The sequence below is a fragment of the Aegilops tauschii genome, chromosome 3 (genome assembly GCF_002575655.3).
Source record: "Aegilops tauschii subsp. strangulata cultivar AL8/78 chromosome 3, Aet v6.0, whole genome shotgun sequence".
NCBI lineage: Eukaryota > Viridiplantae > Streptophyta > Magnoliopsida > Poales > Poaceae > Aegilops > Aegilops tauschii.
This window is the reverse complement of record NC_053037.3, coordinates 369796756-369821382: the sequence shown is the minus strand read 5'-3', so window position 1 is coordinate 369821382 and position 24627 is coordinate 369796756. Positions and strand designations below refer to the sequence as shown.

Here is a 24627-nt window from a genome sequence, read left to right as displayed (position 1 = left end):
AATAAAAAATATCAACAACATCACACACAGTTTTTTGTAGGAACCGTCTGCGATGAAAATTCCTGGGTCTATTTAAGTCTTCCTCCTTAAGCTTCGCCGGCTAGTCTGCTCCAGTGTCGGCAACCCCCGAATCCACGAATCCCGATCCCCATTAACGCAACCCCTTCTTGCAAAGATGCGCCGTGGAAATGCTTCGTGAAGGCCCATACGGTGGCCGCGTCCTCCCCGAGCGCCGCCACCTGGGCCGAGAGCGCAGCCGCCTACGCCGGGAGGGCCGCCGCATCCGCATTGAGCGCGGACGCATCCACCGAGAGGGCGTCTACGGCAGCCGATAGGGCAGCTGCAGCAGCCGAGACGGCTGCAGTTGCTGTTGCGACAGCGGCTGCAAACACCGAGAGTGCTTGAGCTGCCGTTCGTGCCGCCGATGTCTCCTTGGCCCGGGTCGAGGCCATCCACGCCAAGATCGAGGACGCACATGCCAAGATATTTCAGGCCACCTCGGAATCCATCATGCAACCTCATGAGATCGAAAAGCGGGAGCTAGAGATGTAGGAGGCGGCGGAGATCGAGGAGCGCCAGGAGGAGGAGTTGCGCGTGGCCAAGGTCGAGGTAGAGAAGAGTGTGTCCGTTGAGGAATCGGCGGTGGAGTACCAACGCGAGCTCTGGCACAGCCACTACTACGAGTACTACAACCTTGAGGGCGGCGCCGAGGACGAGGACAAGGAAGAGGACGCGGTCGACTTCAGCAGGGGGGACACGGAGTCCACCAACGGCGGCATGTCGCCAGGACAAGTCATCGACGTCTCATCTCACACCGGCGATGCATAGGCCGACGCAGCGGCGGATTTGTTAAAATTATGCGTACTTAGGCTTTGTTTTTAATGCTGGTATTCTGTTAGAGCAATGTTTAGGTCAACTGGCTTTGTTTAATTACTAAAATTGCTCGATTCAGTAAGTGTGGTCTGTGTGCTATACGCTCTTTTGTGTGCCCAAATTAGCAAGCGATGTTAAATTATGCAATGACGTGGATGAGGACAGTACCCGGGGAAAATTCCACAAAAATTTGAATTATCAAACTCATCCCATGCGCGTAAAGCAGAAGAATCGTTTGCGATGCACACAATCGTTCAAAGTGAATGGTGTCCGGCGGCACGGCGCGCAAAGTTTCCCTCCACATTTCGAAATTTTTGGCCTACCGCCGAAATATCTACCCCCGCCCCCCTTCCCCACCCCCTTTTCTCCCCTACCACAAGTCACATTTCCCATGTTTCCTCCTTCCTTCTTTCTTTCCCAAGCTATAGCCCCTTCCTCTCTTGCTTCCTCGCTCTCGCCGTCTCGCATCCTACCGCCGAGGTCACCATGGTCTTCTTCAATGACCTCTCCAGCGGTTCCTCCTCCTCCGAAAACTCCTTCACCACCCTAGTATGCCTCTCTTCTCTTCTCTCGGGCTATGACTTGGAATAAAGGATTTTAACCCGACAGTCCATTTGAGTCATTTCTTCCTCTTGTAGCTCCCTAGGACCATCAGTTGCAACGAATGGAGCGGGGTGGCTGAAGATATGTCTGCTCGTTGTCACCATCAATCTCCATGCGTAGTACTAGTTGCGTTTGAATCTATGGACAGTGGGAGGAAGTTTCTGGCATGTGCAGAGAAGGTTAGTCACTCTTTCGTTGTTACAAATCATTTGTTAGATGTGATTCAGACACTGTCAGGGTCCTAACCCATTCATACCACACCTTCAACCAAACGCATCCTAAGACAGTGTCACAGTTTGTACCTAGTATCTAAAATTGTTGCCATCTCATCAGCGGTGCCATTAGAAAATTAGTTGGCACCGCTTCAGCAGTTTGTGCACCCAACTTTGGTCCACACATCCGAGAAGCCAAGCAGTAAAATACTAAATCTTTATGGCACAAAGGAACTGGGCATCGGAGCAACTAGGTGCTCCGGAGTCCGGGTCCCTGATTTTTTTCGCTGCATCGGCTCGCCAGTGCAGGGCACCGGTGCGAGATGTAGAAATAGTTGTCTTTACACCAGTTTTGGCATACATAGTGGACGGCCTTAGTTCTATTAGTTCTATGTTAGTAAATTTGTGCATGTACACACCTATTAGTATCAATTTGCTGTCATCCAAACACTGTCGCTATGCTGTTGCAGTTATATTTACCTTCCTCATAAAATGTTCAATTTGTTATTTATTGTACATGAGTAAGAACTTGTAGCGTTGTTGTAGTTAATTATAGCTTCTGATGTTCCAAAATTTGGTTGTTGTCTCAGTAGCAATTAATTCATTTGCACATTGATCTTTTTGAGAAGATATGTCATAATTAACATGTTTCTTCAGTTTTTCAAAATAAGCATTGGTGATTTTCTATGTTGCTATAAACCCATTTCCCCTACAATTGTTACTAATCTAGTTTTAAATATTATAGGATGAGCGGAAGTGTTCTTACTTGGAGTGGGTTGATCAAGAGTGGCCACAGTCTTTGAAGATGTGCCTAGCGAAGCTCTGGAGCATGTATGAGGAAGAGAACATAGAAATGTTGTCAACGCTGAAGAATATTTGAAGATGCGGGATAAAAAGAGAAAGGTGGAGAATGAGCTCATATTTTTAAATCAGACTTTGCTAAGATGGTGTTGGCGAAGGAGGAGGCACTTTCCTAGTTGGCCAGTGCAAAACAGGTTCTTACTGAACTGAAAGCAGAGGTGGATAAGACGAGCCTGGATGATCTCGATTAGGGAAATGAATATATTGTTCTAATATTGTTCTTATGAAGTTGAACTAGCTATATGTTGTACTGTGTTGTTTTCATGTAGCTATCGTACTGTGATGTTATAATATATTTATGTGCCTGGTATGAAATTGGCAAACAGCTGTTCGATATGAAATGTGAATTTGCGTAATACTGGAATTATTAATTGTAAACTAATAAACCTGCTAAATGTGTCATGGAACTTTGCAAACGGTTCTAGCAGTAAAAGCGCTTGTGATGTATAGCCCAATGCCACACAGTTTTTTTCATCAAATTGTGTGTGATGTAGTTGATAAAAGCAAACGGTTAACCAAGGCAGAGCATGTGTGATAGTTACACCTTTCACACATGAGCCTACACATAAAACTGTGTGGGATGTACATACGAACAGAAATATTTTCCCTGAATTGACTGTGTGGGATGTACATAAGAACGGAAACGTATTCCTTGGATTGACTGTGTGTGATATACATACCTACGGAAATGTTTTTCCGGGATTCACCGTGTGGGATGTACATACCTACGGAAATGATTGGGTTTCGATGCCTCGCCTGATCGCACACGAGCTCATTTGGTGTCCCAGGAGGGCCTATCCCCGACAATTTTTGGGTCGTGTGGGAAGGACCCCCTATCACCCACATTCACTTGGCGACGGTTCCAAATGTCATCGCGGAAAGGGGTTAAAAACCGTTTTTATAGCACCGACGCGTACCAGTGACTGTTGAGAGATTGCACTAGTGAAGTATGAACCCTAGGCATTGTTTCTAAGCATTGATATACCGTTTTGCTCGCTGTTTTCTACTTGATACCTTGCTGTTTTTAATTGTTCAGCTTATAAAAACCTATTTCTACCATCCGTATTACACTTGTATCACCATCTCTTCGCCGAACTAGTGCACCTATATAATTGACAACTGTATTGGATGTGTTGAGACACAAGAGACTTTGGGCGTGTTCGGTTGCAGTTTGCTATAGTAGCTGCATTGCATGTCCATCTCCAGCCAGCCTGGTTCTTCATATGCAGCCTCATATGCAGCAGATGCAACCTGTTTGGTTGCCTGCATCGCATGAAGGGGCACTTATCTTCCTGCTGTTTGGTTGCCGTTTTTGTGCTTAGTGTGTGAGCAGATGCAAACTTCAACTGTTTGGTTGCAAACAGCGTTTGTGTTCTGCTCACCCCATTCAAATGTGGTGGCCTTACCACCACATGATCAGCACAACGGCAAGCACAAATGAGATCAAACAAAACAAGCAACCAAATGAGATCAAACAAAGCAAGCAACGGAAATGACAAAAAACTACTTGGATTAACAGCAGGGGCATCCTCCTTCCCTGCTCCACGTCAGGGTGCTGCTCCTGGCCAAAATATTAACAAGTTCACAACACAAGTACCATAAGTTCTAGCGATAGACCATAACAAGTTCAACACTAACACCTTGGTTAACTACATTGCATGCTCAATGTTACCAACACAGCTGTGCCTGGTGCAACGAAACCTGCACATAACCGAGGAGTCGTGGTTGTAGATTTGGACCTTCAGTCCAAGTCCTAAGATGCGCACAATGACGAGGTCTCCGGGGACGATCCGGTGGCGGCGGCAGAAGTAGTTCCAACCCCGACCAAGCACCATGTGCCCCTCGAAGTTCTGGACCTGCACCCAGAACGCGCACCGCTTGTTCACCGACAGCCTGACCACGCGGGGGAGCCGCTTGATGACCAACCACTCGTTCATCACCTCCACGAACTTACGAGGGATGATGAGCATGGCGAGGTCCTCGTTGTCCTTGATCTACTGGTAGAAGCGTAGCGGCTCCCGGGCCCCCTCCTCGTGGCCGGTCCTTGGAGATCGTCCCCTTGAACAAGGCAGGCTCATGAATGCGACCCTGCCAGGTAGGTCCACCCTCTTGAGCCACCTGTTCGTGGGGATGAGATCCTCGGCGCCCTCAGCTCCGGCCACCACCTGATCTCCTCCACCCGCCACCCCAGTCACTCTTCAATATCTTGTCAGGTAAGATGACAAGTATTAGAGGTGCTTGCAAAATGAACAACCACTGATCAGTGCGATTAGCTCTTCTGCAAATGCCACTGATCAGTTGCACTAGCACTACAGCAAATGGCACTGATCAAAGACATTTGCCCAAGAGCAAATGCCACTGATGTGCACAAACTCTTTGCCAAATGCCACTTATCAATGGCACTTGCTCTTGGGCAAATGCCACTGATCAGTGCCATTTGCTCTTGGGCAAGTGCCACTGATCAATGGCACTTGCTCAACTCAATAGCAAGTGCCACTGATCAGGGGACTTGCCCAAGAGCAAGTGGCACTGATCAGTGGTAGTTGCCCATGAGAAAATGCCACTGATCAGTGGCATCTGGTCTTCTGCAACTGACACTCATCAATGCACATCTAAAAATAGCACCCATGTGCACCCATGCACATTTGGCAGCATCCTAAAATGGTCCTACCACATGCACGTATAACAATCTAGAGCATGCAACATAAACCCTAGCTTGAACATGTATGTAGCAACATGAACAGCAACGTGAATATGATCCTAGCTTGAACATGAACATGCCATTTGCATGAACACAGATCCTAGCAAGACCCTAGCATGAACACAGATCCTAGCAAAGCACACTAGCATTGGGGATTCTAGCATGAACACACATCCTAGCATGAACACACGTCCTAGGAAAGCACTAGCAGAAGAACATTATCCTAGAACGCACACTGTAGCAAACAAGAACAGATCGGTCGGATTCGATTTGATTGGGATTGCATCAAACCGGATCTACTCGAATCCACTAAGTACTAGCACATGCCAAAGAAAGAAACCCCTAATCTACATCTACGATCAAGCATTGGGGATTCTTTGGCTAACCGGAGCTTACGTAGTCGCAGCGAACCGAGGCCGGGGTGAAAACCCCGGCGGGAAGGAGAGAGGTGGCGGAGCAGAGGAGGAGCCGGCCCTAGCGACGGCCGGTGGCATTGGCCCCGTGCTCATGGCCACGCCGGAGGTCGAGGAGGACGACGCACCGACAGGAGAAAACCCTTGGACGGGGGTCAAGAAAACCCCCTTGCCCAATGGGGTCCCAAGAAGCGGCGGCTCCGTGGACGGCGCCGGCGCTGAGCCCAGGAGCACGAGGTCCGGAATCGGCGGCGGAGCAGGAACGGCCGGCGCCGCATTGGCCGGCCCTCGTGGTGGCCGGCAGCAGATGGGGGACGGCGCTCGCAGCGCCGACACCAGGTCCCTGCCCGAGTTCTGCAGCCCGGCCACCCAGCGCTCTTGGATCTTGGCCATGCGCTCGTCGAGGGGGGTCAGAGGACGGCGCGATGGTGGGCGAGGCGGAGCCATCGGAGGAGTGGAGAGGGAGGGGCGGTGAGGCAGAGAGGAGCGATGGGAACAGTGCGGGCGGGGCGGTGACAGGAGAGTGGAGGAAGTTATGAGACGTCCCCTCCGTCTCCCGCGCTGACCGAGGCGTGCAGCCTCCTCGCACGTGTGGCCACGCTGGGCCAGGCTCGCGAGAAACTGCCGATTCGGCAGTTTCCGCCGGGCAAGGCTGAGGCCTACTTTAAGGTTCATGCGGGCCACGAATCGCATGCAGCCCAGCCAACCAAACAGGCCACCCACATCCCGCATAGGCCTGGTAGGGCTGCATGCGGGCAACCAAACGCGCCCTTTTTTGTATTTGGATTGCATGATTGTTTGAGAAAGACCATCTTCATCCTACACCTCTCATGGATTGATAAACCTTAGGTCATCCACTTGAGAAAAAAATGTTGTTGTCCTACAAAACTCCGTGCTTGGAGGCCCAACCGAGTCTACAAGAATAAAGTTGCATAGTAGACATCAACGTTAAATGGGTGGAGATGTTCCCGTCAACTACGAAGGTGTATGTGATGACTTCGTCAATCTCAAGATGATGTGCCGACTCAGTCTCTCGGAGGTGCTCATAGGGATAGGATGTGCGTGTGTACGTTCATAGGGGTGAATGTAATTGCGTATGTATGAGCATTTGCGGATGTACAGTGTTGAAAAATAAAGTTAGATCATTCCGATTTACACTACTCTTGATCGGCGGCGGTTGCTGTTCCGGTGCGCTGGTCCTATAGGACCTTAGCACGATGACTTCCTGACTGTCTACTATAACAAAGTTTGCCCGGCTCCGACGAGGGTGGGGCAATGACGGCGGTGCGCCTTCGCCTCGCTTTAGTGCTTGTAGTCGTCGCTAGACGGTCTATCGATCTGGATGTAATTTTATTATCTCTGATTTATGTTGTATTGTCATGATTGAAGATTAATAGATCAAAAGTTTTTTTTCAAAAATAGAATGTTTTGATAATATCTTTTCAGGGAGGGGCTTTTTTAGTGAGAACAACCAATACTTCATCAATATTGAGAAGTCACTAAAAAGTAATACCCTCGTTTTAAATTATACGTAAGATGTTTTGAATATTTCAAGACAGACCACATACTGATTAAAATGAGTAAACAATTACACTAATATATGTCTATATACATCTGATTCCGAATAAAATTGAAAAATCTTATAAAAGTGAATGAATAGGGTATATTTCTGATGAACACTGTAGGCCCATCACGAGAACTTAAAAGAAAGTGTTCAGAAGATGTAGCAAGAAACTGTGCTGTAAAACAATGACACGGAGATTAACGTGGACAGAAGTGCAAGAACTTTTCTTGTCAGAATAGAAGAACACATGACAACAAAATCTAGATTTGTGTTAGAGGTAAATACACTAGAAGTCACAGAACTTGCACGCAACGTTCAGTTTAGTATATAAACTTGTAAAATACGTGTTTCTGGTCATCTAACTTGTCATCTCGTTCATATACAGTGCTTCCTACCGTATCCCTACGCGTGCCAACGTGGCAGGGCTACCGTTAGTGGCTGAGGCTGTTTTTTTTTGTAAGAAAGGACCCATACATTCTATTTATTTTTACACAAAAAATCCTCAAATAAAATGAAAGAAGCTGTAGCGCATGATGGGATTCAAACCGAGGAGCTAGCAGATCCGCCTAGCATAGAGAGCCACTAGACCAACTAACAGTTGACGCTAAAATGCATAGTAAAAGCTACTATTTAACACGTACTGCATAAATAAAAATAGAAATTAAAACGACAAAAGGGTTTGCTGAAAAGGGAAAGCCCCAGTTTGATACTATGGCATCGTGTACAAGTGCCAACCATCAGGCCACAACTACACTTAATAACATAAACAAATTTTATCTTGTGTATTGTTTTTTTCTATGTAAGATAGATTTGATTTTAGTTTATCAGTGATAAATAGAGATAAAAAAAGATAAAAGTGCTATGTATTGTACAGTATAAAATTTATGTATTCCAATGGCAGCAAGCTATGTTTTATTTCTTTACGCAAAGATAGATTATTTTTTTGCACATAGTACCTAACTTTAAATGTATATTCCCGCAAAAAATAGTGCAGAATGAATGAATGCAAATTATTTTGGACAAACCAACGAAATTTTTGGTTGAATTTGATTTTCTAAAATTCTAAAGTCTGGATAAAGGAAATAAAATGTAGAATGAATATACGTAAATTATTTTGGACAAATCAACGGAATTTTTGTTTGAATTCGAATAATTCTAAATTTAAATATTTATATAAAAGGAAATATAGTGCACAGTGAATGTACGTATGTTTTTGGACAAATAAACTCAATTTATGCTTGAATTCGAATAAATGTAAATTTAAAAATCTAGATAAAAGAACATACAGTGCAGAATGGATGTACATAAATTCTTCTGGGCAAATCAAATATATTTTTGTTTGAATTCGAAAAAATTAAAAATTAAAATCTAGATAAAAGGAAATATAGTGTAGAATGAATGTACGTTAATTTTTCGGACAAATCAACAAATTTTTTTTTGAAATGGAACAATTTTTATTTTAAAATCTCGATCAATGAAAATATAGTGCATAATGAATGTACCTAAATTCTTTTGGATAAAAACGACATTGTGTTTTGAATTTGAATAATTTGAAAATTTAAAATCTAGATAAAGAAAAATATAGGTCAAAATGAATGCACATAATTTTTTTTGACAAATCATAAAAAATTCTTTGAATGTGAATATCTAGATAAAAGAAAATATTGTTTAGAATAAATGTTTACAAATTTCTTTCGGACTACGTCCTCGAGGCCGAGGTCTGAACTTTTTCATAATAGTAGTCCAAGTAACTTCGGTTTTAGTAATGAAAAAATTCGGACAAATCAACGGGAATTTTGTCTGAGTTCAAATAATTTTAAATTAATAATCTAGATAAGAGAAAATATAGTTCGGAACGTGTACTTTTACACTTGGATATATATCTTAGTAGTCTCAAATAAACATGAAGTAACATTAGGTGGTTGGTTTGGACGCCCGCTTTAGTGCAACAGGTCGCCGGTTTGAAGTGGGGTTTCCGTTTTTTCCCGGTTTGATTTTTACTTTAATTCGTATGGTCTATGTTATATAAAGCAAATTGTATACATTTAGTGTAAAACTTCAGCTGGTCGAGCTGTCTATCTTGGGCGAATCACAGCAGGTCGTGGGTTCAAATCCCACAAACGTTCCAGTGTTTTCCATTTATTTCAGAATTTTTTACGTCAATAAATAAAATACAAGGGTGCTATCTAAAAAAGTGCATGCGGACTGGATACCGTAGAAAGCATCGTATATAAACAAGAGGACAAGTTAGATGACCAGAAGCACGTATTTTACAAGTTTATGCACTAAACTGAACGTTGCGTGCAAGTTCTTGGACTTCTAGTGTATTTACCTCTTTGTGTTAATCGAACTATCCGTCCCTTCGCTAGGGGGACTCTCTCTCTCCCTCTGGTTTCCTCCCTTAATTCTAGGCAGTTGGGGCAAAAAAATTCATTCAGACTTCATCGATGGGTTCATGTATTCGCATCCCCTCTGCCTGTTGCTCCAGCGGCCGGTGGCGGGAGGAGAATCCCGATATCTTCGCTTTGGTTAGTGTAAAACTTCAGCTGGTCGAGTGGCCGTCTATCTTGGGCGAATCACAGCAGGTCGTGGGTTCAAATCCCACAAACGTTCCAGTGTTTTCCATTTCAGAATTTTTTACGTCAATAAATAAAATACAAGGGTGCTATCTAAAAAAGTGCATGCGGACTGGATACCGTAGAAAGCATCGTATATAAACAAGAGGACAAGTTAGATGACCAGAAGCACGTATTTTACAAGTTTATGCACTAAACTGAACGTTGCGTGCAAGTTCTTGGACTTCTAGTGTATTTACCTTTTTGTGTTAATCGAAGTATCCGTCCCTTCGCTAGGGGGACTCTCTCTCTCCCTCTGGTTTCCTCCCTTAATTCTAGGCAGTTGGGGCAAAAAAATTCATTTAGACTTCATCGATGGGTTCATGTATTCGCATCCCCTCTGCCTGTTGCTCCAGCGGCCGGTGGCGGGAGGAGAATCCCGATATCTTCGCTTTGGTTAGTAGTTTATTTTATGGTTTTTTAGTCCTCGTAGGTGCGGCGCTCGGGCTCATGGCGACACTTCTTTTTTGAGTTTGTCTTCCGGGCTTCGATACCCAATATATTTGTTTGGACGTAATCGACGGAGCTCTGATGTAGATTTCTGCAGTCTCCTTGGATGGTAGGGTTAGGATTTATCGTCATGTGGCGAGATTTGGTGTCAGGTATTTCAGATCTATGCAAGAGTTCAACGACTACGACTCTAGGGTGTTGACTTCCTAACTGTCATTGACAAGGTCAAACCGGCTCCGATGAGGGAGCGGCGACAGCGGCGCATCAGCGACTTGTTCTAACGACAGGTGGTCGTTCGGGTGTCGGAATCTCAATGTCATTTTTGTTACGTTTATGATGTTTTGTATTTTTGATACACTTTTATTATATAATACTAGATCTGATCTTTTAGAAAAAAAATAGAAGAATACGAACTATTCTAAAGGCATTCGAAAAGAAAAAAAGAATAAGGGCGCCACGAAAGCCCAAGCGAAACCTGTTGGATCTACAGTCCTCGGTTCCGGCGCCGCCGACCCCGCCCTCGTGTTCCATCTGTGACCCAGGGTCACACCTGATTCCGTCATTCTATTCCATGTTCATTTTCCTTTTTGGGGGGCTATTCCATAAAACAAGTCTATGCCAGAACGGCGGAGCCCCCGCTCGAGCCGTTGACCACTGCGCGGTGCCCAAGCGGCCAGGCCTGATGTGCCAAAACGCAATATTATAGGCTCCACTTGCTTGACGCAGGCAGTGACATCACCGCCACCTGATGTGTGCACCACCACCACATACAGGGAATCGACTTCCACTCCTCTTACCGACACATGCGGCCCATGTGACTCCCAACATGACAGCATCTTCAGCCGCGCCTTAACAGGCCCTTCCAGATGATTTTTCAGCGCCGGCGTAAAAAATAGATCTAGTCGCGTTTTCAGGAGTCTGTTTTTCGTCGATTTGGGCCGAAATTGGCGCCGGTGGATTCAGGCCGAACCCGGCGTGTTGGGGGGGGAGGGGGGTGCCCGGTGGTGCCGGGGCAATCGATTTTGGTGCGAAAGAATGGCGGGCCTGCTGAGTCAGCGACCCCTGAGCCTCGTCGTCCTCATTGCCTCGGTTTCCCGCGGGAATCAATGCGAAGGCTGCCGCTGGTTAGCCTTTCATTGATTCCTCACGGACGGCGCGGCGACGCCCCCTCTCCCTCTATGCGTACACACGGCAACCACCCCCCGGCCGCTATAAAGCAACGCCTCCCCCTCGCCTGTGACCACACACCGCCCACAGCCGTCGAGCTCTGCCTCTCTCTCCCCGTGCGCAGCTGCCGCCGACGTTCCTCCCCGTGCCCAGCTGCCGCCGACGTTCCTCCCCGTGCCCAGCCGCGGCGATGGGCGAGCGCTTCCCCGGCGACGGCGCGGCGGCCAATGGCTTCGGCCGCCGCACGTTGCCCGAGTGGGAAGCCTACTTGTTGTTCGAGGCGAACATCCCGGCGCCTCCCGACATGCGCGCGTCGGGCTGGTGGAAGCTCAGCGCCGGTGGCGTCGCCATCCCCCCACTGCCCGACGTCGACGTGCGCCCGGACTACTTCGCCGAAGAGGTCGACCACGTGCGGGCGTCGCTGACGGAGGAGCAGCGGGTCCTCCCGCAGTACGCCAACGGCAACCACTAGGCGTGGGCGGCGCACTTCTAGCACCGGCAGGCGCAGCGGCTTGCCTCCACCAACGGGACGCCGGTGGTGCGGGGTACCAAGAACAGCGAGGGGCGCCACCTGTGGTGGGGCTCCCCCGGCCGCACGCTCCACGCCATTCTCCGGCACCTCGAGGGCGGCAGCCACCCGCCGTTCACGTACCCTGCCGTCCGGAGCGGCGGCCAATGGATGCCGAGAAGGGTGGCGTCCTCTTCTTCCTCCACATCCCGCTCCTCCTCACACTCCTTCGGGTCATCGGCGCTATTCAGCGTCAAGGCCGAGCCCGCGGAGATGCCGCTCGGCCGGCGCACCCGCAGCGCCGTCATCGTCATCAACGAGGGCGGGCGCGCCTCCTCCTTGGCTCCTCCCCGCTTCGTCAGGCCGAAGACGGAGCCGGCCGCCGTGAAGACGGAGCCATGGCTCGCCTCCGTGAAGACCGAGCCAGGGCTCGCCGCCGTGAAGACGGAGCCGGGGCTCTCCAACGAGGCGGCATTGAAGTGGGCGCCCGAAGACTGGGAGTGGACTGAGCTGGAGCGCCAGTGCCGCGCCTATGAGCAGTTCGCCACTCGGCGCCGTGGCCGCGACGAGGGAGGCGTCGTCGTCCTCGACGACGACAGCGACGATGACGCGCCTCCACCGGTACGCCAGGGCGACCCCAGGCAGGGGTCTAACAGGGGCGGCCACGTGAAGGACGACGACAACAACGGCGATGGCGGTGACATCGGCGACTTCGCCGCGCTCAGCGCGTTCTTCGGCCTGTAGTTGTGGCCTCTGTTTTTTTAGTATTTCAATTTCCCTATGAAAAACCTATTTAAGTCGCCTAAGTAATGTCATGTTCGCCGAATTTTTGTCGAAACTTTGTCCCGTTTGCCGAATTCATTTTCAAAAAAATATTAAATACGCCTTCTGGGGACCCAGGGGCCGGCGGCTGGGAACCCGAAAGACCCCAGGCCGATTTTAGCGCTGGTTCGCCCCCAGGCGGCGATTTTACGAGCTGCCTGGAGGGCCAACGGCTGGATATGCTCTGACTGCAGTCCCATCTGTCGGTGAACATTTTGTACCGACGAGTTTGTCTACTGACATCTCCAACGGGCAACAGATAAAAGAAAATCTCCCCTAATATTAGAGCAACTCCAATGCGCCGACCCATTTCGTCCACGCGCGTCTGTTTGGGTCGGCGCGTAACGGACGCTCGTCCGTTTTTCATCCGCCTTCTGACGCATTCTCGGCCCAAATTTGAGCCACATTTACGTCGGCATGGACACAAAACGGACATGCGCGACGTGCGCCTACTCCTCCCCCGGCCCGTCAACCAGTGGCACAACGACCACTATTTTCCTCCGCTTTCCCAAAACCCTCATGCCCACTCGCGCTCCCAACCATGGTCGATGAAGCGCCAACCCTCGATGTCGCCGCCGTCCTCGCCTCGTCCGGCCTCACCTCCGTCGCCTCCACGAAAGGCAATCCCCGCGCGCCCCATAAGACCGCGGTGCCGCCCAAGAAGAAGAAGAAGCTGACGCCCGAGGAGCGGGCCGTGTAACCGGCGAAGGGGAAGGACCAGAGGCACGCGGCGGACGCAAGGGACGAAGCGGCGACCGTCGCCGCTCTCTCTGCCGCCGCACAACAGGAGGAATCCAACACCCGCTGGTAAGTATGCCAACATGAACTGTGTGGTGGCTTTTTTTTAGGCTGGCATTGTATGTCGGTCGCTGGCATGGCGCTGACATGAACTTTGGGCGATGGCATAGCCGCTGGCATGATCTATGGCCGCGGGCCTTTTAAAATTTATGCATGGACATGAAATGGGTCGCGCGCGTTAGGCGCACAGTCGACCCAAATCAAAAAGAGGACGGACGCCGAGCGGGCGGCCGATCCAAACGGACAAACTGCACGTCTATTTGGGTCGGTGCATTGGAGTTGCTTTTAGTTCTCAGGTCATGAGGATGGATGCTTTCGCAGATCCTTAGGCCAACTCCAATGCGGCGAACCGAAATGGATGCTCATTTTGTCCCACTTGGATCGGCCGAACGGATGACCGTGTTCGGTTTTGGTCGGAGGCAGCAGACGCTGCCTACACATTTCAGACAATGTCTTTTTTTAAACTTAGTTTTAGACAAAAAAGGATAAAAAGAATTAAAACTTGAACTTATATACTACATTAAGTCCAAAAGTCATGGTTGTACTCGCCACCGTACACTAAACTTAAACTTAAACTAATAAAATATAAAAAAGAAAAGAAAACCCTAGATTTGTTGTAGCGGCCATCCTGAACGTCTTCAGTGCATGCCATCGCCATCGTCTTCGTCATCCTCGGTGAGGTCGATGAATGGCGGTGCTGCCACACGTGAGCAGGGCAGCGCTTGCGGCTACTGATGCACCACCGACGGTGGATGCATCTTTTCAAGCGCCGGGGCGATGAGAACGGTTCGGCGCCCACCCAAGAGGGCGGGGCAGATATGAACTCCAGCGTGCAAGGCACCGTCGACGTCTAGCTCTAGGACTACCCCACCAAAGCCGGCTACCAGGGCGCGGCCGGCGGCTCCAAAACGACAAAGATGTTGTGGGATTATAAATCTTGGGAAAATCCACTTCCCCCTATACTTGACTTGTAGTAGTAATAATGCTTGTAGAGTAAACTAGTAGTTGTGTATGTGCAACACACATTGATACTTAGCAAAATACTAGAAGTGTTGTGCGTGCTTTGCTGCGCCGTTGATGTTGTTGGGTTTCTTTAAAAAAACTCACTCATTTTCAAAATATAAGGTGCATGAAAAGTCACCTTTTAAGTTTGATCAAATTTATAGATAAATATATATCAAAATTCATAATATAAAATTGGTATGATATAGATTCATTATGAAATGAATTTCCATTTTTTATTTAATATTATGGATGTCGATATTTTTTGCTATGAATTTGGTCATAGAAATTTGACTTTTCAAAAAACTAATACTGCTTATATGTTGGAACTGATGAAATATTTAGTTCGGCGGGTGGGGGAGATGATGGAGTGTGTTTTATTTTTGTTTATAATGCGGTGATTTGGTGGGCCTTTCGAGGTGTGATTTTGTGTTATCTGCAACCAACCTATATTTATGTGGGGAAATTTTTGCGTCGCAGCATATGCTATATTGGTGCTACAATACCACATGGTGGCACTTCTTTTTTTCTAGGTGATGGGAGGTGCCGGTGGGGGGGGGGGGGGTGATATGCTTTTATAGGCCGGTTATTGTTGATTGATTTGTAAAATCGTTGGTCCGGTCAAAATCGTAAAACAAAATCCAAAATTGAATACCTCAGTTGAACGAAAATGAGCTACAAAATTATGGAATATAGTGAATTAAAATAATTGAATGGAGGGCTCCTTGAGAAATTGTTGACCTAGTCAAAATCGAGTGACTCAATCTAAATTGAAGGCCTCAATTAATTTTGATGCCTTAAATACTAGGAAGCATAGTGTATAGTATACAAGAATTGAATGAAAGAGCATTGAGGAATTGTTGATCCGGTCAAAATTGGGTGACCCAATTTCAATTGAAGACCCCAACTGAGTGTAGCTCTTTAAAACAAGGAAGCATAGTGTTATAGAGGATTAATTATATTGCACATCAATATTTAGATAAAATATAAATTACATGTTAATATTTGGCAGGATATAATACTTGTTTAATGTTGATACTGATATTATGTATGATGTTAAGGAGGGAAACTACATGTAAGGTTGGATGAAGAACGAGGTAGGTGGCAGAACATTACGTCTTTCTTAAAGTAGGAGAGATTTTATTTGACAAGTCAAGAAAAGGCGGGTTTCAATGAAAACTGGTAAAAAATATCCAAAAACTGAAAAGAAAGAATGAAGTCACAACCGAGATAGGGAGGGGAAAACGCACTAAGGTTGGACGAAGGACGAGGTAGACATAGAACCTTAAGTTCCTTTTATTTAAGTAGGAGAGGTTTTATTTGGTAAGTCAATAAAAGATGAGGCAATTAAGGTGGTTTTCAATGAAAACGAGTAAAACATCTAGAGATGAAAAAATATATTCAAAACGGAGATAGCGAGTTGATAACGCACATAAGGTTCGATGAAGAACGAGGTGGACAACAAAACCTTACGTTTTTTTATGGAAATGATAAATCCCTAACATTCGGGATTTGACCATGGCAAATCGAACTTTTCAATGGCAATTCTAGTGACGCGAGGATGACAAATTAGTTGGCACGCACGACAATTTTCTGGCCAAAAATACACTGAGCACGCATTTATCATGTTTGCCAACTGAATTTACATCCTCGCGTCGCTAAAATTGCCACCGAAAATTTTCAGTTTAACATGGTCAAATCTCGAACGTTCGGGATTTATCGGGGTCCTATTTTTAAGTAGGAGACATAGATATAAATAACATTGGGCTGGTGACAGAAGAATTATCGTCCTTGTGATGTAAACCCAGATAAGTTAAGTTATGCTCGAAGGTGACATCACTCGGACTAAAAAGTTTGATGAGATCAGTGTCCAGCATTCGAATTTGCATGCCCTTTGCATGAAACTGTTGTACACGCTTCAAAATTACTACTATGATTTTCAAGAAAATTCGAAGCATATGAGATGTATGCTTCCAAAAAATAATGTCTTTGTGCCATACATTATTAGTCTAACTGGTTAATCTCAAAATGCGTATTAAACCTTATGAATTGGAATGGAGGGAGCAGAACCTACGTATTTGCGTGATACCCCTGCTTTGGCAACGGTGGGATACAGTTGTATAGTAGTACTCCTCCGCCTTTCCTCCCATTTATACCCTACTTACTCTAAGCATTGACCAGCCAAAAGCAGCCAGCCACCCCATAAATACCCCGCGAAGTAGAGCCGTAAGAATCAGGCTTAAACAAAAGCCGTGCGTTCTCTTCTGTACACACCAAGCTGCCAGCAATGGACGCCGCCGCGAAAGGGAGGGACGGCGAGGAGAAGAAGGAGGGCGGGCACGGGAAGAGGGTGTCCTTCACGGGGATGTTCCGGTACGCCGACCGCACGGACCAGCTGCTGATGCTGGTCGGCACGCTGGCCGCGCTGGCCAACGGCGTCTCGCAGCCGCTCATGACGGTCATCTTCGGCGACATGATCGACGCCTTCGGCGGCGCCACCAGCGACAACGTCCTCCACCGCGTCAACAAGGTGAGCTGAGCTCACCGCGCCCGTCTCTCTGGTCAGCGGCCACCTTTCCGATCACCTCGGTTTCTCCTCGCCATCCGTGACAACGCACCAGAGCCGCGTTCCTTTCGGGCTACTCTGCTCGGCCGATTCCATTTCTACTTCCGAGAAAGCCCCGGCGAATCTTGTCGCCGTTCTGCTTCTTCTGCCATTAATTTTCTTGATTCTGAAGCCCAGTTTAGAACGAAAATTTGCAGCGGTTTTACATGGTGCTCTGTATTCAAATCTATCACGTTTCTGAGGTAGCTTGCGGATCACTCCAGTTTACTGCAGCTTGCAAGTTTAACAAAGAGATTTCACGTAGATTAGCATTAATTAACATAAGAGATAGGGGTAGCTGCCACCTACATGTTGGGATCTCTCCTGATAAATAAAGGATCTGAAGCTCTGGCCCCGAGATCCGTGCGGTTTTTTTTCTCGCTTCTGAAACCTTTATTTTTTACAATACTCTCATCTGAAACTCTGAAACGGGATAGAGGTGATCCGCACTGTCACGTTTGTCGCATTGCACTTTCTTTGTCACTGTCAGTTGGCCATCAGCATCATGGATACCAAAGAGGAAAAAAAAACTGCAACAATTTCTAGCACCTGAGTTTTACCATAATATAGTTAGATTTATTTCCTTGCATATAGTATTACATTGCTGCAAGACAGTAAAGACAGGAATAAATTTTCACCCTGTTATCATTTCGTTCTTGCAGGCGGTTCTGAGCTTTGTCTACTTGGGTATCGGAACAGCAGTGGTCTCCTTTCTCCGTAAGAGCATGAGCAGACTTTGTCAACTTCTCCACATGTCTTCGCACCACCTGCATCCTTGCTGGAGTACTTAACATGGCTGCTATCTTTCTTAGAGAAATAATGAGAGTAATATATGTTTGACTAAACTGAAAAGGACAGCTGACACCCTACTAGTATTTCAAAATTGCGAGTTGTCCTCATGGTGCAAAGTCCAAGTTGTGTTCCTGAAATTCTTGTCCAAAGAGTATAGCAAAACAGAGTATAAGGAAAACAGTGTCCACACGTTTTATATTTCAACTGAAAAGTGACACACGAAGAAATATACTGTAGATTATTTTCTTTACATTGCGCAACTGAAGGAAATTGTAAACAGAATTCCGCATGTTTAAGTCATATAGTTCTCGTGTCAAGGTAATTGAGAATAACTGTCAAGCCAACCTGTTGTCTGTGCAGAGGTGGCATGCTGGACAATTACTGGAGAAAGGCAGGCCACACGCGTTCGATCTCTATACCTCAAATCTGTCTTGAGACAGGATATATCATTCTTTGACGTAGAAATGACAACTGGGCAGATAGTTTCAAGAATGTCTGGTGATACTGTGCTAGTTCAGGATGCTATTGGTGAGAAGGTAAGGATTTTCTCCCAGTCAAATGAAGAGCGCATAAGCAACAGTGTGTTCATTACATTCCAAATCATATAAAAATGACATAATTGACTACTGCAGGTTGGCAAGTTCTTACAACTTGTGGCTACTTTCATAGGCGGTTTCGTGGTAGCTTTTGTGAAAGGATGGCTTCTATCTCTTGTCATGTTGGCATGCATACCTCCAGTTGTAATTGCAGGAGGAGCAGTGGCAAAAGTGTTATCTACAATCTCTAGCAAAGGTCAAGAATCATACAGTGATGCAGCGAATGTTGTTGAACAGACAATTGGATCCATAAAAACAGTAAGCTCAGTTTGCACATCAATTTAAATAATGGCTAGTTGAAACGTTCCTACGAAAAAGGAGGATGTGATTTCTTGAGTACTCACAAGTTATCTTGTTGCTACATCTGTAAAACAGGTTGCCTCTTTCAATGGGGAGAAACAGGCCATCGGAGATTACAATAAACTCATAAACAAAGCATACAAGACAACTGTCAAGGAAGGACTTGCCAATGGTTTTGGCATGGGTTCTGTTTTCTTCATATTCTTCTCTAGCTATGGCTTAGCCATATGGTACGGTGGAAAGTTGATACTTACCAAAGGATACACAGGCGGAGAAGTCATCAGTATCTTGTTCGCTATCATGACTGGGGCAATGTGAGTTATCCACCTTCAAGTGGAATTCATATCATAATGATGCTTCACATCGCATCGTTGGTAGTGATAATTTCTGATTGTGTTGCAGGTCTTTAGGTAATGCAACCCCTTGTATGACAGCCTTTGCAGAGGGACAATCTGCAGCACACAGATTGTTCACAACAATCAAGAGGAAACCAGAGATTGATCCTGATGACAAGACTGGTAGGCAGTTAGAAGATATCAAGGGTGATGTTGAGCTGAGAGATGTGTATTTCAGCTACCCAGCAAGGCCTGAGCAACTGATATTTGATGGATTCTCCTTGCATGTGTCTAGTGGCACTACAATGGCTATAGTTGGGGAGAGTGGAAGTGGCAAGTCAACTGTGATTAGTCTTGTAGAGAGATTCTATGATCCGCAGGCTGGTGAAGTTTTGATTGATGGGATCAATATCAAGAGTTTACAGCTTGATTCAGTAAGAGGGAAAATTGGTCTTGTTAGCCAAGAGCCCTTGCTCTTTATGACCTCAATTAAAGATAACATTACATATGGCAAAGAAGGTGCAACAATTGAGGAGATCAAGAGAGCCGCTGAGCTCTCCAATGCAGCAAATTTCATTGATAAGTTGCCCAATGTGTGTCAAAATTTCAATAATTTGTCCTAATCCAAGTTCTTACATTTTAGTTGAGTGCTAAATATTTTATTTTTATTTTGTACCAGGGTTATGATACAATGGTTGGCCAACGCGGTGCTCAGCTTTCAGGGGGGCAAAAGCAAAGGATCGCAATTGCAAGAGCAATCATTAAAAACCCCAAAATACTTTTGTTAGATGAAGCTACTAGTGCATTGGATGTGGAGTCGGAGAGGATAGTTCAGGAGGCACTGAATAGGATCATGGTGGACAGAACGACGCTTGTAGTTGCTCATCGTCTAACTACTGTCAGGAATGCTGATTGCATATCAGTTGTTCAACAAGGAAAGATAGTTGAACAAGGTCAAGATTACATTCTCATCACTCACCTTTTATTAATCACTTCTTTGGCATATTTTGACTAAACTGATCAATTTTCTACACAAATGAATGTTTCATATAGGTCCCCACGATGAATTGGTAGTAAACCCAGATGGTGCATACTCTCAACTAATTAGGCTTCAAGAACACAATGAAGAAGAGCAGAAAGTAGACCATAGAAGATTGGATCCGAGGTCTAAAAGTACAAGCTTGTCATTGAAGCGATCGATTAGCAGAGGTTCTGCAGGGAATAGTAGTAGGAATTCTTTCAACCTCTCCTTTGGGCTTCCTGGCGCAGTTGAATTGCCTGAAGGAAATGATACACATGGGGAGAATCATACAGAGCAGGATGGTGAGGTTCCAAAGAAAGCTCCTATGGGACGGCTGGCACTTCTTAATAAACCAGAGGTACTTATTATTCTGTTAGGATCCCTAGCTGCAGCAGTTCACGGAGTGCTTTTCCCAATGTTCGGCGTGATGATTTCCAGTGCCATTAAAACTTTCTATGAGCCACCAGATAAACTCAGAAAGGATTCTAGCTTTTGGGGTTTGATGTGTGTGGTGCTGGGTATCATTTCGATAATCTCAATACCCGCAGAGCTCTTCTTGTTTGGAATAGCTGGAGGGAAGCTTATAGAGCGTATCCGTGCTATGTCATTTCGAAGCATTGTGCACCAAGAAGTCGCTTGGTTTGATGATCCTAAAAATTCCAGGTTTGTTACAGTTTTTCGCTTGGTTTCTTCTTCCTCTAGAATCTGTGAGCTTTACTTGTAGGTACTAACTGCCAAATTATATCTTACAGCGGAGCACTTGGTGCACGACTGTCAGTTGATGCTTTGAATGTACGGCGTTTAGTGGGAGATAACTTGGCCTTAACGGTTCAGATTATCTCTACACTTATCACAGGGTTTGTCATTGCTATGATAGCTGACTGGAAGCTCTCTTTGATCATCCTCTGCGTGATTCCATTAGTGGGCCTTCAAGGTTATGCCCAAGTGAAGTTCTTGAAGGGTTTCAGTCAAGATGCCAAGGTAACCCATCAAAAGAAGCCATCAGGCTGTTTTTCTAGCAATGTGATCTTTTGCAAATAATTACTAAAACTAAATGATACTCCATGCAGTTCCATATAAGTTGTTACTTAGGACAGAAGTTTCGTGTGATATATTTCATTAGCGGGTCTTCTGTTAGAACCACTAATTTATTGTAACATATTTAAAAGGTCCAACAAAAATTCTGCCTCTGTGCAAAACGACACATTTGGGAAACTGGAGGGAGTAACTAGTAGAGCATTCAGTTTCTAACTGTGAAGCTAGAACTACAATCTAAATACATGTGCTTTGCCGCCGGTAACAAGAAACTGTTCACGTTAAGCCATTCATCGGCTCAGCCTGCCTCAGGTCTCCCCTACGCCGTCATCCCATCCGACTTCTGCCTTGGCCAAAGTCACGCCTCCACATTCTTGCTCAGCTTAAAACCTTACTCTGTGCCCCCCTTGGCTCCACAGTGACACCTAGTCATACTCTCTTTTTGACCCGTGCCATGCTCCATTTTTGTCTGAGAATTTTTAGGAGGTGGTCAAATTAGTTCATTAAGGTCGATGTGTTCAGTTAGTTAGCTTGTTTTTATTTTTTGTTATAGATTTTTAGCGAGGTGGGAAACATGGGTGTGAACAACCATTAGAAGCTCCCTTTTTTCTTAACACACAAACTCCTATTTATGTAACAGTAAGATAAGATAACCATTATTCAGTCAAGGCTATAAAGTGAAGTCATTTTGTTAAACTTTCATCGAGTAATAAGAATCTGAGTTTACTCTAGATAATTAGTTTTCACATTCTGAAAATTGTTATGTCAATGATAATGAATTGCTGGTTCTCCAGATGATGTATGAAGACGCGAGTCAAGTGGCCACTGATGCAATTAGTAGTATTAGGACCGTAGCTTCATTTTGTTCTGAGAAAAGAATTACAAGAATATATGATGATAAATGTGAAGCCTCAATGAGTCAAGGAGTCAGAACAGGAGTAGTTGGAGGCATCGGATTTGGTTTCTCATTCTTGATGCTGTACCTTACGTATGGTCTTTGTTTCTATGTTGGAGCACAATTTGTGCGCCATGGCCAATCAAGTTTTGGTGACGTTTTCAAGGTACGTAATTGCATCATTTCAGAAGAGTAATAATTATTTCTTCTTCATATTAAGTTTTTCAGTCTTAATCCCTCCATCCTTAACCAGTCACTACTTCCACGAGGTTCACATAGTTAGTCATACTTTGCAGGTTTTCTTTGCACTGGTTTTAGCAACTATTGGAGTATCTCAAACAAGTGCAATGGCCACCGATTCAACAAAAGCAAAAGATTCAGCTATTTCCATATTTGCTTTATTGGACCGAAAGTCTGAAATAGACTCAAGCCGCAATGAGGGTTTGACATTAGATGAGGTCAAGGGCAACATCGATTTCCAGCATGTCAGCTTCAAGTACCCAACCCGCCCAGATATTCAGATCTTCAGTGACTTTACCCTGCACATTCCCTCTGGCAAGGTTAGCCCACTTTTTTCTATCCAAATCACTATTGTTATATCTTCTACAGTGATTTACATATAAGCTTACTTTCATTGTGGTCTTATATAGACTGTTGCCCTTGTTGGAGAGAGTGGTAGCGGCAAGTCAACGGTAATTGGACTGTTGGAGCGATTCTACAATCCTGATTCAGGCACCATCTCATTGGATGGAGTGGAAATCAAGAGCTTAAACATCAATTGGTTGAGGGACCAAACGGGACTTGTGAGCCAAGAGCCTGTACTCTTCAATGATACAATCCGTGCCAACATAGCCTATGGTAAGGATGGGGAAGTTACTGAGGAGGAGCTAATTGCAGCTGCAAAGGCATCCAATGCGCATGAGTTCATATCAAGCCTTCCCCAAGGATATGACACCACAGTTGGGGAGAGGGGGATACAGCTGTCGGGTGGCCAGAAGCAGCGGGTGGCAATTGCAAGGGCCATACTGAAGGACCCCAAGATACTACTACTTGATGAGGCGACTAGTGCCTTGGATGCCGAGTCCGAGCGAATTGTGCAGGATGCATTAGACAATGTGATGGTCGGCAGGACCACGGTTGTTGTGGCTCACCGCCTCTCGACGATCAAAGGTGCTGATATCATTGCGGTTCTCAAGGATGGTGCAATAGTTGAGAAAGGAAGGCACGAGGTGCTGATGAACATAAAAGATGGTGTGTACGCTTCACTAGTAGAACTTCGATCAGCGTCATCATAATACCTAGGATCAGTTTTGGTTCCGATCTCTATCCACATTGTACATCTTCCCTGACCACCTTTTGTTGCTGTTCCTGTAACTGTGCCGCATTATTCTTTGGGGCTTGAAGAGGAATTCGAAAACTAGAATGAAATTTATTGTGTCTATGTAGCGTAAGATTGTAATCATTTAGAAGGAAATCTTGTGCTTCTGATTTTGATTTTGATTTTTGAAATGTGCATTCCCCCCGTCGATATGTAAACGAGTGTAATATCCTGCTGTACATAATGCCTAACACAAATATTTCAAGACCGCATTGTAAAATGTGGGCATGTCCTGTATAATATGAAGACTCTACCCTGTCATCTTAAGATGCTCTAGGCATCTTCTGTTTAGAAATTGATCATACTGCAGTTAAATTTGTATGAGTGTCTGACAAGAACCAAGGCTTACCACCGCACCAGCTGTGTCGTTACAGTCGGGAACTCCGAACAGCCGCGCCTAGCGAGATCCTGACCGGAGCCTGTCAAGCCAGGACTTGGGGGCGGAGCAGCGGACTTCCTAGGCGGGTCGGCAGTACCTCAGCGGAGCGGGGCCGGCGCCCGGCGCGGGGGGAGGGGGAGCGGGGGTCTCATACGAGGCGGGCGGCGGGGCAGGCGAGCAGGGAGGGGGCGGGACGGTGCGCCGGTGCAGTGCCTGAACTGTTGCCGGTGTGGCGCACGCAGGGTAACTCTTCGTTTGATCCAGTCCCTGGGGTTCGATCGATCGCTCGCATGGGTACTACCGTACTACTCCCTCCGTTTCTAAATATAAATTTTTGTAAAGATTTCAATACTTAAAATATATCTATATACATCCGTATGTGATTCATAGTAGAATCTCTACAAAAACATATATTTAGGAACGGAGGAAGTAGTAGGCACTCTTCTTCTGCCGATTGTTTGTGTTTTATTTTTCTTTCAAAACCGAGCGATTTGTGATTTCTTTTGTAGACGCTGAGGCCTAGTTTGGCAATGCCGTTTTCCAAAGACCATAATATTCCAAAACTTCAGTATTTCAATAGATGGGCAACAAATACTTCTGAAAAACATAGATTTTCTCGGTTTTGATAAAACTGCTCAGGTGGCAGTTTTTCTCTATTTCTTTGGTTTGTACAGATTGTTACATTGTTGCATGCATGCTCGG

The 24627-nt window shown here is 45.9% G+C and overlaps 1 protein-coding gene across 1 annotated transcript; it reads left to right on the top strand.

The window, feature by feature from the left end:
• The first annotated feature begins 16768 nt into the window (after positions 1–16768).
• Positions 16769–23653, top strand: LOC109767011 (ABC transporter B family member 4). The gene is made up of 12 exons (XM_020325763.4): positions 16769–17119; positions 17857–17911; positions 18347–18522; positions 18619–18840; positions 18958–19196; positions 19285–19810; positions 19897–20170; positions 20271–20901; positions 20991–21219; positions 22068–22334; positions 22465–22728; positions 22819–23653. Exons 1-12 carry the CDS (start codon positions 16877–16879, stop codon positions 23461–23463), a joined length of 3771 nt encoding a protein of 1256 aa, XP_020181352.1. The 5' UTR covers positions 16769–16876; the 3' UTR covers positions 23464–23653.
• Positions 23654–24627: the final 974 nt, after the last annotated feature.

Coding starts and splice junctions, on each gene's coding strand:
- LOC109767011 (XM_020325763.4), top strand. CDS start 16,877: ATGGACGCCGCCGCGAAAGGGAGGGACGGCGAGGAGAAGAAGGAGGGC. Junction 17,912..18,346: donor AGCAGTGGTCTCCTTTCTCC/GTAAGAGCATGA, acceptor TTGTCTGTGCAG/AGGTGGCATGCTGGACAATT. Junction 22,729..22,818: donor TGCACATTCCCTCTGGCAAG/GTTAGCCCACTT, acceptor GGTCTTATATAG/ACTGTTGCCCTTGTTGGAGA.